The 13,339-nt window shown below is 44.2% G+C and overlaps 1 protein-coding gene across 1 annotated transcript in view; it reads left to right on the forward strand.

Annotated features, from left to right (window-relative positions):
• The window catches only part of LOC115226570 (GA-binding protein subunit beta-1-like), a 33,695-nt gene that overhangs the window by 19,572 nt on the left and 784 nt on the right, over positions 1 to 13,339 (forward strand). Inside the window, exons 9-12 of the mRNA XM_029797576.2 lie at positions 4,388 to 4,515; positions 7,234 to 7,339; positions 9,025 to 9,110; positions 12,678 to 13,339. The exon at positions 12,678 to 13,339 is cut by the window's right edge and continues 784 nt beyond it. Coding sequence (XP_029653436.1) covers positions 4,388 to 4,515; positions 7,234 to 7,339; positions 9,025 to 9,110; positions 12,678 to 13,232 — 875 coding nt within the window. The 3' untranslated portion in view covers positions 13,233 to 13,339. The remainder of the gene's footprint in view (positions 1 to 4,387; positions 4,516 to 7,233; positions 7,340 to 9,024; positions 9,111 to 12,677) is intronic.

Consider the following 13,339-nt stretch of genomic DNA (forward strand, 5'->3'; position numbering starts at 1 on the left):
CATCCATCATACTGGTATTTATTACATCCTGTCGAAATCAAAATCGGAATCGAAATTGAACCAATCCTATGACTGGCACCTGGCAGATGCCAGGACACCTGGACTGGAGATATGTAAAAAGCACCATCCGAATCGTGGCCGAAGCCAGCGCCGCCTCGACTGGCTTCCGTGTCGGTGGCACGTAAAAAGCACCATCCGAATCGTGGCCGAAGCCAGTGCCGCCTCGACTGGCTTCCGTGTCGGTGGCACGTAGAAAGCACCATCCGAATCGTGGCCGATGCCAGCGCCGCCTCGACTGGCTTCCGTGCAGGTGGCACGTAAAAAGCACCATCCGAATCGTGGCCGAAGCCAGCGCTGCCTCGACTGGCTTCCGTGTCGGTGGCACGTAAAAAGCACCATCCGAATCGTGGCCGATGCCAGCGCCGCCTTGACTAGCTTCCGTGTCGGTGGCACAGAAAAAGCACCATCCGAATCGTGGCCGAAGCCAGTGCCGCCTCAACTGGCTTCCGTGTCGGTACACGTAAAAGGCACCATCCGAATCGTGGCCGAAGCCAGTGCCGCCTCGACTGGCTTCCGTGCAGATGGCACGTAAAATGCACCAATCTGACCGTGGCCGATGCCAGCCTATTCTGGCTCCAGTGCAGGTGGCACGTAAAATGCACCCACTACACTCACGGAGTGGTTGGCGTTAAGAAGGGCATCAAGCTGTAGAAACATTGCCAGATAAGACCGGAGCCTGGGGCAGCCTTCTGGCTTCCCAGATCCCCGGTCGAACCGTCCAACCCATGCCAGCATGGAGAACGGACGTTAAACGATGATGATGATTATTATTATTATTATTATTATTATATCCGAATTGTGGCCGATGCCAGCGCCGCCTCGACTGGCTTCCATGCAGGTGGCACGTAAAAAGCACCATCCGAATCGTGGCCGAAGCCAGTGCCGCCTCGACTGGCTTCCGTGCAGGTGGCACGTAAAATGCACCAATCCGACCGTGGCCGATGCCAGCTTCGACTGACTCCAGTGCAGGTGGAACGTAAAAAGCACCACTACACTCACGGAGTGGTTGGCGTTAGGAATGGCATCCAGCTGTAGAAACATTGCCAGATAAGACCGGAGCCTGGTGCAGCCTTCTGGCTTCCCATATCCCCGGTCGAACCGTCCAACCCATGCCAGCATGGAGAACGGACGTTAAACGATGATGATGATTATTATTATTATTATTATATCCGAATTGTGGCCGATGCCAGCGCCGCTTCGACTGGCTTCCGTGCAGGTGGCACGTAAAAAGCACCATCCGAATCGTGGCCGAAGCCAGTGCCGCCTCGATTGGCTTCCGTGCAGGTGGCACGTAAAAAGCACCAATCCGACCGTGGCCGATGCCAGCCTCGCCTGGCTCCAGTGCAGGTGGCACGTAAAAAGCACCAGCTACACTCACGGAGTGGTTGGCGTTAGGAAGGGCATCCAGCTGTAGAAACATTGCCAGATAAGACTGGAGCCTGGGGCAGCCTTCTGGCTTCCCAGATCCCCGGTCGAACCGTCCAACCCATGCTAGCATGGAGAACGGACGTTAAACGATGATGATGATGATGATGTCCTAAACACCAATTTAGTAACACTGTGTAACACAATTTTTGTCTTAGGTAGCAATCGTTATTTCCTATTCGCTTACCCCTAGAAAGTATGAAAATTGAGGATCACAAAGGTTTAATCCCGTAGCATTTAAACCTGCCATATCCAGCCTAAAGTGTGAGGATCTAATCTCTCACACCTACCCTACAATGTCAATCTAAAAATGTATTGGGTTGTCCGGAAAGTTTGTGCCGATTTATAGTAGCTTACCTTTCGACTTATTTTAGAACATGGTTGAGTCCATAAAATAGGATTTGACTACACCTCCATTTAGAGCACAGTTTAAGCTAGCTCTGCTTTTCTCTCAAGATATTGGGTTGTCTGGAAAGTTTGTGCCGATTTATAGTAGCTTACCTTTCGACTTATTTTAGAACATGGTTGAGTCCATAAAATAGGATTTTACTACACCTCCATTTAGAGCACAGTTTAAGCTAGCTCTGCTTTTCTCTCAAGATATTGGGTTGTCTGGAAAGTTCGTGCCGATTTATAGTAGCTTACCTTTTGACTTATTTTAGAACATGGTTGAGTCCATAAAATAGGATTTGACTACACCTCCATTTAGAGCCCAGTTTAAGCTAGCTCTGCTTTTGTCTCAAGATATTGGGTTGTCTGGAAAGTTTGTGCCGATTTATAGTAGCTTACCTTTTGACTTATTTTAGAACATGGTTGAGTCCATAAAATAGGATTTGACTACACCTCCATTTAGAGCACAGTTTAAGCTATCTTTTCGTGGAAGAGGGTTTATGTTCCTATAACCTGTGTTAATTCTGTAACCCTTTAAAATGGAAGATAAGAAAGTTCATTTTCGGCACTTGATGCTTTGGGAACCAGACAAAAATTGCTGCAGCTCGGCTGGGATGTGTTACCCCACCCTCCATATTCAGAGGTTTGATAACACTGTGTAACAAAGTTTGAAGGGAATAATAGTAGTAATTTCTGGATGGAGTCAAATGGGAAATAACACTTATTGACCAAAGACAATAAGGAAATCTTTTGTATTGAGCAGAATATTTACTCTAAAGAGATTTCTGCTTGAGCAACCCAGTGCTGAATCGATCTGAAATGCAATGGAAAAATAGGCGAGTTTATAAACATTGATGTCCAGACCACAACAGCAAAGTGTGAAGGGAATGGTAGTCATTTCCTTTGATTTCTAGATAGAATCAAATAGGAAATAACACTTATTGACCAAAGACAACAAGGAAATCTCTGGTATTGAGCAGAATATTTGCTAAAAAGATATTTTGTCTTCAGCAGCTCAGCATTGAATCTGTCTGAAATGCAGTGTAAAATGGGTCAGTTTTAAAACGTTCATGTCCAGCTCATAAAAGCAAAGCGTGAAGGGAATGGTAGTCACTTCCTTTGATTTCTAGATAGAATCAAATAGGAAATAACACTTATTGAACAAAGACAACAAGGAAATCTGTGGTGTTGAGCAAAATATTTGCTAAAAAGATATTTTGTCTTCAGCAGCTCAGCATTGAATCTGTCTGAAATGCAGTGTAAAATGGGTCAGTTTTAAAACGTTTGTGTCCAGCTCATAAAAGCAAAGCGTGAAGGGAATGGTAGCCACTTCCTTTGATTTCTAGATAGAATCAAATAGGAAATAACACTTATTGACCAAAGACAACAAGACTTGACTTGACTTGAGACAGCATCCACCCGGGGTGGGTTGAGCTGGCTTCATTCATCCTCAATGCTGCATCTCTCACAAACGCCGACCAGGCCTGGCGATTTGAGGCTAATGACCGCATGATCTCCAACCACTCCTTATTCCAGTGGCGAACGCCGTAGATATGGGGGCCAAGTTGGGTTCCAGATCAGTCTTGACTGTCATCAGCCAGGTTTTTCGTTGTCCACCACATTGCTTTCGCCAACCCTGAAGGGGAGCTGGGACAATTGCTTCGTAGGTTGGGTCCCAGATCAGTCTTGACTGTCATCAGCCAGGTTTTTCGTTGTCCACCACATTGCTTTCGCCAACCCTGAAGGGGAGCTGGGACAATTGCTTCGTAGGTTGGGTTCCAGATCAGCCTTGACTGTCATCAGCCAGGTTTTTCGTTGTCCACCACATTGCTTTCGCCAACCCTGAAGGGGAGCTGGGGCAATTGGTTTGTAGATGAATTCTCCTGGTTGACGACAGACGGCATGACCCAGTCAATGCAGACATCTCGTTAGGATGACTTGTCGGAGGGAGGTGATTCTGCACTGGTGTCGCACTGAATTGTTGGAGACAAAGTGATGCCATCTGACACGAAGGATGTGGTGTAGACAGAGGTGATCGAAGGATTCTAGTCGCTTAATAGAAAGACAAGAAGGAAATCTGTGGTATTGAGCAGAATATTTACTCCAAAGATATTCCTGCTTCTGCAACTCAGCACTGAATCTATCAGAAATGTAATGGAAAAATAGGTCAGTTTCAAAACATTGGTGTCCATGTCACAAAAGCGAAGCGTGAAGGGAATGGTAGTCATTTCCTTTGATTTCTAGATTGAAGCAAATAGAAAAGAACACTTATTGACCAAAGACAACAAGGAAATCTCTAGTGTTGAGCAGAATATTTACTCTAAAGATATTCCTGCTTCTGCAACTCAGCGCTGAATCTATCAGAAATGTAACGGAAAAATAGGTGAGTTTCAAAACATTGATGTCCAGGTGACAAAACTAGTCGGTCTTATCATCTGAATATCCTAATATTATTAAAATTCCTTTATTTTTTAAATTAAAAAAAAAAAATTTTTAATTTCTTTTACCACAGAAGCTGGAAAGATGGCGCTGAATATCTTCAAGCAGCAGGGCCTGCCCCACACTGTAGCAGATGGAGAGACAAACGACACCGTTGTTGATCCTGTTGTTGAGACAGTTGTTGGGGACACTAACGACCAAGTAAGCATCTCTCTTTCAACATTTTCACTGGTTTCACTCTTGAAGGGTTTCGTCGGACATATCGACCACAGTGCTTGTTTTTTGGTCTGGTTTTTGTTCTATTGGACCCTTTTTGCCGAACTGCTAGGTTACATTGGTTGTCAAGTAGCAGTAGGGGACAAAACCGAACACACACATAGACATATACATACATATACACACATACATACATATATATATCATCATCATCATCATCATCATCCAGTGTTTTAAATCCAGGTTTTGTCCCCGTTAACTGGTGTGGCCAGATCTACCTCAATGCCATAGGAACTGAGGCTGGCGGTTGCCCATTCTCCTTTGCTATCATTTTGGAGATGGATTTTCTACAGGGAGCATGCCCATGCACACACACACACACACACACACATATATGTATATATATATTTTTTCTTTACTTGTTTCAGTCATTTGACTGTGGCCATGCTGGAGCATCGCCTTTAATATGTATGTATATATACACACACACACACAAATATATGTGTATATATATACACACACACATATATGTATATATATATGTGTGTGTATTTATATATACATATATACACACACACACACATACATACATTATATATACATATATATAATATATATATACATACATATATATATATATATATAGTTATATATATCATCATCATCATCATTTAACGTCCGTTCTCCATGCTAGCATGGGTTGGACGGTTCGACCGGGGTCTGGGAAGTCAGGAGGCTGCACCAGGCTCAGTCTGTTCTGGCAGTGTTTCTACAGCTGGGTGCCCTTCCTAACGCCAACCACTCTACGAGTGTAGTGGGTGCTTTTTATGTGCCACCGGCGGCTGGCAGCGGTCACGATTGGTTGGTGCTTTTTACATGCCACCAGCACGGAAGCCAGTCAAGGCAACACTGGCATTGGCCACGATCAGATGGTGCTTTTTACGTGCCACCGGCACAGGTATCACTACTACAATTTCCATTTGATATTTATTTTGATGTTGATGTACTTGACTCAATAGGTCTCCTAAGGTACTTTGGACGGGCTGGGGCTGCTATGCAAAACTGGTGCAGGAAACAGCCATGAACTCCCATTATTTGTCGGGTCTTTGCAGTCACAGCATATCTCCAGAGATCTCGGTCTTTCGTCATTGCCTCTGTGAGGCCCAGCATTCGAAGGTCATGCTTGACCACCTCATCCCATGTCTTCCTAGGTCTATATATATATATATATATATATAATAGGCGGCAAGCTGGTAGAAACGTTAGCACGCCGGGCGAAATTCATAGCAGTATTTCGTCTGTCGTTACGTTCTGAGTTCAAATTCGCCCGAGGTTGACTTTGCCTTTCATCCTTTCGGGGTTGATAAATAAGTACCAGTTACGCACTGGGGTCGATGTAATCGACTTAATCCCTTTGTCTGTCCTTGTTTGTCCCCTCTATGTTTAGCCCCTTGTGGGTAGTAAAGAAATATATATATATATCACCGTGACCGACCAGGCTATCAGATGTTGCTACACATCGCTGGTCACAATACGCTTCGCATTGTTTTAGCCTTCAAATGACGCCACCCCGCTGGCTAAGTGAGCAGGCCAACAGAAGAAAGAGTGAGAGAAAGTTGTGGCAAAAGAGTACAGCAGGGATTGCCTCCACATCCTGCTGGAGCCTTGTGGAGCTTTTAGGTGCTTTCGCTCAATAAACACTCGCAACGCCCGGTCTGGGAATCGAAACCGCGATCCTACGACCGCGAGTCCGCTGCCCTAACCACTGGGCCATTGCGCCTCTACACAGACACACACACACATATATATGGAAGCACTCCGTCGGTTACGACTATGAGGGTTCCAGTTGATCCGATCAACGGAACAGCCTGCTTGTGAAATTAACGTGTAAGTGGCTGAGCACTCCACAGACACGTGTACCTTTAACGTAGTTCTCGGGGGATATTCAGCGTGACACAGAGAGTGACAAGGCCGGCCCCTTTGAAATACAGGTACAACAGAAACAGGAAGTAAGAGTGAGAGAAAGTTGTGGTGAAAGAGTACAGCAGGGATCACCACCACCCCCTGCCGGAGCCTCGTGGAGCTTTAGGTGTTTTTCGCTCAATAAACACTCACAACGCCCGGTCTGGGAATCGAAACCGCGAGTCCGCTGCCCTAACCACTGGGCCATTGTGCCTCTACACAGACACACACACATATATATATACATACATACGCTGTAATAGTGAACCACTAATTTTGTATTACCCTGCATTATATCACATTGTGTGTTCCATACTCTTTTACATGTTTCAGTCATTTGACTGCGGCCATGCTGGAGCACCGCCTTTAGTCGAGCAAATCGACCCCGGGACTTATTCTTTGTAAGCCCAGTACTTATTCTATCGGTCTCTTTTTGCCGAACCACTAGGTGACGGGGACGTAAACACACCAGCATCGGTTGTCAAGCAATGCTAGGAGGACAAACACACACACACATACATACATACATATATATATATACATATATACGACAGGCTTCTTTCAGTTTCCGTCTACCAAATTCACTCACAAGGCACTGGTCGGCCCCGGGGCTATAGCAGAAGACACTTGCCCAAGATGCCACGCAGTGGGACTGAACCCGGAACCATGTGGCTGGTTAGCAAGCTACTTACCACACAGCCACTCCGGTAATTTTTTTTTATGTTTCTTTTTACTTTTCAGAAGGTCATCACCATAGTAACAACAGATCAAGCCGAAGAGGAACCAGTTATAGTGACAGTGACCCCAGATGTTTCAAATGAAGCTGCATTGACTGTAGAGTCAGCCGGTAATTAACAACATCTTATTGTTGTTGTTGTTGTTTATTCTCCTTCCATCTTCCTCCGCCTCCCAGGTCAGCCCCGATTCAGCTCTCCTATAATTAAGGCTTTGCAGACTTTTATCACCCTGTTGGCGGGGAGGTGTCTCCCTTATTGGTTCATACACATATATATATATACATACTTAAGACTATAAGGTGTGATTTGAGGGAGATTTGGCTGCTGTTTCTACAAGTACATTATCTAATATGTGTTTTACCTTTTTAAAAGGTCAGGGTGCATTGAGGGAGATTTGGCTGTTATTTCTAGTGTGTCTTGCTCTCTGTAGGGGGTCTCCCTCCTTGGCTCATACATAAGGCAATAAGGTGTGATTTGAGAGAGATTTGGCTGCTATGTCTACAAGTACACTACCTAATATGTGTTTTACCTTTTTAAAAGGTCAGGGTGCATTGAGGGAGATTTAGCTGTTTTTTCTAGCAGGTCTTGCTCTCTGTAGGGGGTCTCCCTTCTTGGCTCATACATAAGACAATAAGGTGTGATTTGAGAGAGATTTGGCTGCTATGTCTACAAGTACATTACTTAATATGTGTTTTACTGTTTTTAAAGAAGGTCAGGGTGCATTGAGAGAGATTTGGCTGTTATTTCTAGTGTGTCTTGCTCTCTGTAGGGGGTCTCCTTCCTTGGCTCATACATAAGACAATAAGGTGTGATTTGAGAGAGATTTGGCTGCTATGTCTACAAGTACATTACCTATGTGTTTTACCTTTTTAAAAGGTCAGGGTGCATTGAGGGAGATTTGGCTGTTATTTCTAGTGTGTCTTGCTCTGTAGGGGGTCTCCCTCCTTGGCTCATACATAAGACAGTAAGGTGTGATTTGAGAGAGATTTGGCTGCTATGTCTACAAGTACATTATCTAATATGTGTTTTACCGTTTTTAAAGAAGGTAAGCATGCATTGAGGGAGATTTAGCTGTTTTTTCTAGTATGTCTTGCTCTCTGTAGGGGGTTTCCTCCTTGGCTCATACATAAGACAGTAAGGTGTGATTTGAGGGAGATTTGGCTATGTCTACAAGTACATTACCTAATATGTGTTTTAGGGAGATTTGGCTGTTATTTCTAGCAAGTCTTGCTCCCTGTAGAGGGTCTCCCTCATTGGCTCATACATACATATGTTATTGACTTGCACCCTCCCCCAAAATTTCAGGCCTTGTTCCTTTAATATAAGTGATTAGTATCATTATTATTATTATTAAAGTGGAGGCGCAATGGCCTAGTGGTTAGGGCAGGGGACTCGCGGTCGCAGGATCGCGGTTTCAATTCCCAGACCAGGCATTGTGAGTGTTTATTGAGCGAAAACACCTAAAAGCTGCACGAGGCTCCGGCAGGGAGTGGTGATCCCTGCTGTACTCTTTCACCACTCTTTCTCCCACTCTTTCATCTGTTGGCCTGCTCGCTTAGCCAGCGGGGTGGCGTCATTCAAAGGCTAAAACAATGCGAACGCATTGTGACCAGCGATGTGTAACAACATCTGATGGTCTGGTCGGTCACGTGATCACGTGATTATTATTATTAAAGGTGGCAGAGCTGGGCAAATTATTATTATTATTATTATTATTGCATTTAATCTTACCTGAAACAACTTCACACCTTCTGACTAATATATTCATCTTCCCTCTCTCTCTCTCTCTTTACAGAAGAACAACCCCCTCCAGCTAAGAAATGCCGGGTGGAAGCTGAAGAAGAGACCACAGAGGCAGTACAGCTGGATGACATCTTAGAGGTATGGCTTTTGTCATTTATGTATGTGTGTGTGTGTGTGTCGGATGGTGCTTTTTACATGCTACTGGCACAGGGCCAACAACTAAAATTTCCATTTGACTTGATTTTGATATTGTTGATGCTGATGTACTTGACTCAATAGGTCTCCTCAAGCACAGCATGTCGCCCTACGATCCAAGGTGCTTTTGAATGGGCTGGTTATGCAACACTGGTGTAGGTTACCTATTTCTTTACTACCCACAAGGGACTAAACACAGAGGGGACAAACGGATTAAGTCGATTACATCGGCCCCAGTGCGTAACTGGTACTTAATTTATCGACCCCGAAAGGATGAAAGGCAAAGTCGACCTCGGCGGAATTTGAACTCAGACGAAATACCTATTTCTTTACTACCCACAAGGGACTAAACACAGAGGGGACAAACAAGGACAGACAAACGGATTAAGTTGATTACATCGACCCCAGTGCGTAACTGGTACTTAATTTATCAACCCCGAAAGGATGAAAGGCAAAGTCGACCTCGGCGGAATTTGAACTCAGAACGTAACGGCAGACGAAATACGGCTACGCATTTCGCCCGGCGTGCTAACGTTTCTGCCAGCTCGCTGCCTTCTACACTGGTGTAGGTTACAACTGTGGACTCACTTTATTTGCCGGGTCTTCTCAGTCACAGCATACCTCCAGAGGTCTCGGTCTTTTGTCATTGACTCTGTCAGGCCCAACATTCAAAGGTCATGCTTCACCATGTCATCCCATGTCCTCCTGGGTCTCCCCCTCTACCCCAGATTCCTTCCACTGCTTGGGAGTGGCATTTCTTCACACAGCTCTTCTTGTCCATCCACAGTACGTGACCATACCAACATAAACGTCTTTCTTGCACGCCACATCCAAATATATATATATATATACACACACACACACACACACACACACACACACATGTATACTCTTTTACTTGTTTCAGTCATTTGACTGTGGCCATGTTGGAGCACCGCCTTTAGTCAAGCAAATCGACCCCGGGACTTATTCTTTTGTAAGCCCAGCACTTATTCTATCGGTCTCTTTTGCCAAACCGCTAGTGCCGTGGACGTAAACACACCAGCATCGGTTGTCAAGCAATGCTAGGGGGACAAACACAGACACACATACATATATACGACAGGCTTCTTTCAGTTTCCATCTACCAAATCCACTCACAAGGCATTGGTCGGCCCGAGGCTATAGCAGAAGACACTTGCCCAAGATGTCATGTGGTGGGACTGAACCCGGAACAATGTGGTTGGTAAGCAAGCTACTTACCACACAGCCACTCCTGTGCCTATATATATATATGTGTGTGTGTATATATATATGTGTGTGTATATATATACATATATATATATATATATTATAATCACAATAATAATAATAGGGAATATAATTCCAAAACTTACCGGGAAAAATTCAATTTAACAATTTTAAATCAAATTTCACAATATATAATATATGTATATAATTTAGTGAAAAACCTCTATTAAACAATTCAATAATCAAAGATGTTCTAAAAATCAATAAAGTACAATAAATAGTAAATAGCAGTACTATTTACTATTTATCGTACTTTATTGATTTTTAAAATAAGGTTTTTATAGTATGTTTTCTATATGGTGTGAATAACATCTTTATTTATTGAATTGTTTAATAGAGGTTTTTCTCTAAATTATATATATATATATAGGCGCAGGAGTGGCTGTGTGGTAAGTAGCTTGCTAACCAACCACATGGTTCCGGGTTCAGTCCCACTGCGTGGCATCTTGGGCAAGTGTCTTCTGCTATAGCCCCGGGCCGACCAATGCCTTGTGAGTGGATTTGGTAGACAGAAACTGAAAGAAGCCTGTCGTATATATGTATATATATATATATATATATGTGTGTGTGTGTGTGTTTGTGTTTGTCGTGTTTGTCCCCCTAGCATTGCTTGACAACCGATGCTGGTGTGTTTACGTCCCCGTCACCTAGCGGTTCGGCAAAAGAGACTGATAGAATAAGTACTGGGCTTACAAAGAATAAGTCCCGGGGTCGATTTGCTCAACTAAAAGGCGGTGCTCCAGCATGGCCGCAGTCAAATGACTGAAACAAGTAAAAGACTAATATACGTGGAGGCGCAATGGCCCAGTGGTTAGGGCAGCGGACTCGCGGTCGTAGGATCATGGTTTCAATCCCCAGACTGGGCGTTGTGAGTGTTTATTGAGCGAAGACACCCAAAGTTCCACGAGGCTCCTGCAGGGGGTGGTGGCGATCCCTGCTGTACTCTTTCGCCACAACTCTCTCTCACTCTTTCTTCTGTTGGCCTGCTCACTTAGCCAGCGGGGTGGCGTCATTTGAAGGCTAAAACAATGCAAAGCGCATTGTGACCAGCGATGTGTAGCAACATCTGATAGCCTGGTCAGTCACAGTGATATATATATATATACAAAGAATAAGTTTCAGGGCTGATTTCTTCAACTAGAACTTAGTAAGGCTGTGCTCCAGTATTGCCACAGTCTAATGACTGAAACAAGTAAAGGAGTAAATACACCTGAAGTGAAAACCTTTCATGGACCTTTAAAATACTATTTACTATTTATTATTACGGAGATGTACTTGCATAGCAAGTGATTTGATCTGAGATCGTATGCTGAAAGGAAAACAATTGCAGCGTGGAAGGTGTTTGTAAGCCATTTAAGAAACGCACAAAAGCCGTTCGATTCACTTCAACATTTAAGTTTTATTTGTCAAAATATTTTCGTCGCCATAAGACCGCGACCTGTTCGCTGACAAGAGATTCAGCACGGATTTTTATCAGTGAACAGGTTGCAGTCTTAAAGCGACGAAAATATTTTGACAAATTAGACTTAAATGTTGAAGTGAATCGAACGGTTTTGTGTGTTTCTTAAATGGCTTATAAACACCTTCCACACTGCAATATATATATATGTATATATATACAGATGCAGCACGGATTTTTGTCAGTGAACAGGTCGCGGTCTTATAGCGACGAAAATATTTTGACAAATTAAACTTAAATGTTGAAGTGAATTGAACGGCTTTTGTGTGTTTCTTAAATGGCTTACAAACACCTTCCGCACTGCAATATATATATATGTATATATATACAGATGCAGCACGGATTTTTGTCAGTGAACAGGTCGCGGATTTTAGCGACGAAAATATTTTGACAAATTAAACTTAAATGTTGAAGTGAATCGAACGGCTTTTGTGTGTTTCTTAAATGGCTTACAAACACCTTCCACGCTGCAATTGTCTATATATATATAAACCTTATTCAGCATGGATTTTTGTCAGTGAACAGGTCGCGGTCTTAAAGTGACGAAAATATTTTGACAAATTAAACTTAAATGTTGAAGTGAATCGAACGGCTTTTGTGTGTTTCTTAAATGGCTTACAAACACCTTCCACGCTGCAATTGTTACCATTTATTATTTTGCTTGCTTTGAACCCCACGAAAATCTTACATGGAACCCAGTTCATAACCACTGTTCTAACTCTTTGTCTCTCTCTCTCTTTCTCTTTCCATATTTCATCCAGACAACAGAAGCAGCGACGCCAGAAAGACCAACAGTGAGCGAACCCGACGCACAGGAAGAGCTTCGACGACAGCTGGAGGAGATGAAGAGGCAGGCGGAGTCGTTCAAACAGCAGCTGATGGTCAAGGAACAAGAAGCTGCAGTCTACAAACGACAGCTGTCCGAGATGGGCATAGCCAAGGCAGATATGGCACATGCAGATTTGACCGCCAGCAGTGGCGCTGGCAGCGGCGTTGTCGAGGAAAGCGACATGAGCGTCGCCGATAGCAACGCTGCCGACAACGGCAACAACGAGGAGGGCTTCGACCCCTCGGCAGCCGCGGAGGTCACCTTCGTCCCTGGTAACATAGTTGTCGAGACTGTGACCATCTCGAAGGATGAGAGCGTGGACATTGGCGCTGACGCTGGTGATGACGAAGCTGGCGCTGGTGGTGATGGTGACGTCGGTGAAGCCAGTACTGGTAGTGACGGTGGTGGTGGTGCTAATAATGACGCTACCAGTGCATCGGTGTCCATTAAAGACGAACCGCTGACCATTAAGACTGAGCCAGTTTAGGAAGATAACAGTGGTGGTGGTGGTGGTAGTGGTCAAGATGGTGGTGTATGCAGTGTAGAGCAGGGTGCTATTTATCAAGTTGCAGATCCTTCCTCCACCTTTGTCAA

This window comes from Octopus sinensis, linkage group LG30 (assembly GCF_006345805.1).
Source record: "Octopus sinensis linkage group LG30, ASM634580v1, whole genome shotgun sequence".
Taxonomy (NCBI): domain Eukaryota; kingdom Metazoa; phylum Mollusca; class Cephalopoda; order Octopoda; family Octopodidae; genus Octopus; species Octopus sinensis.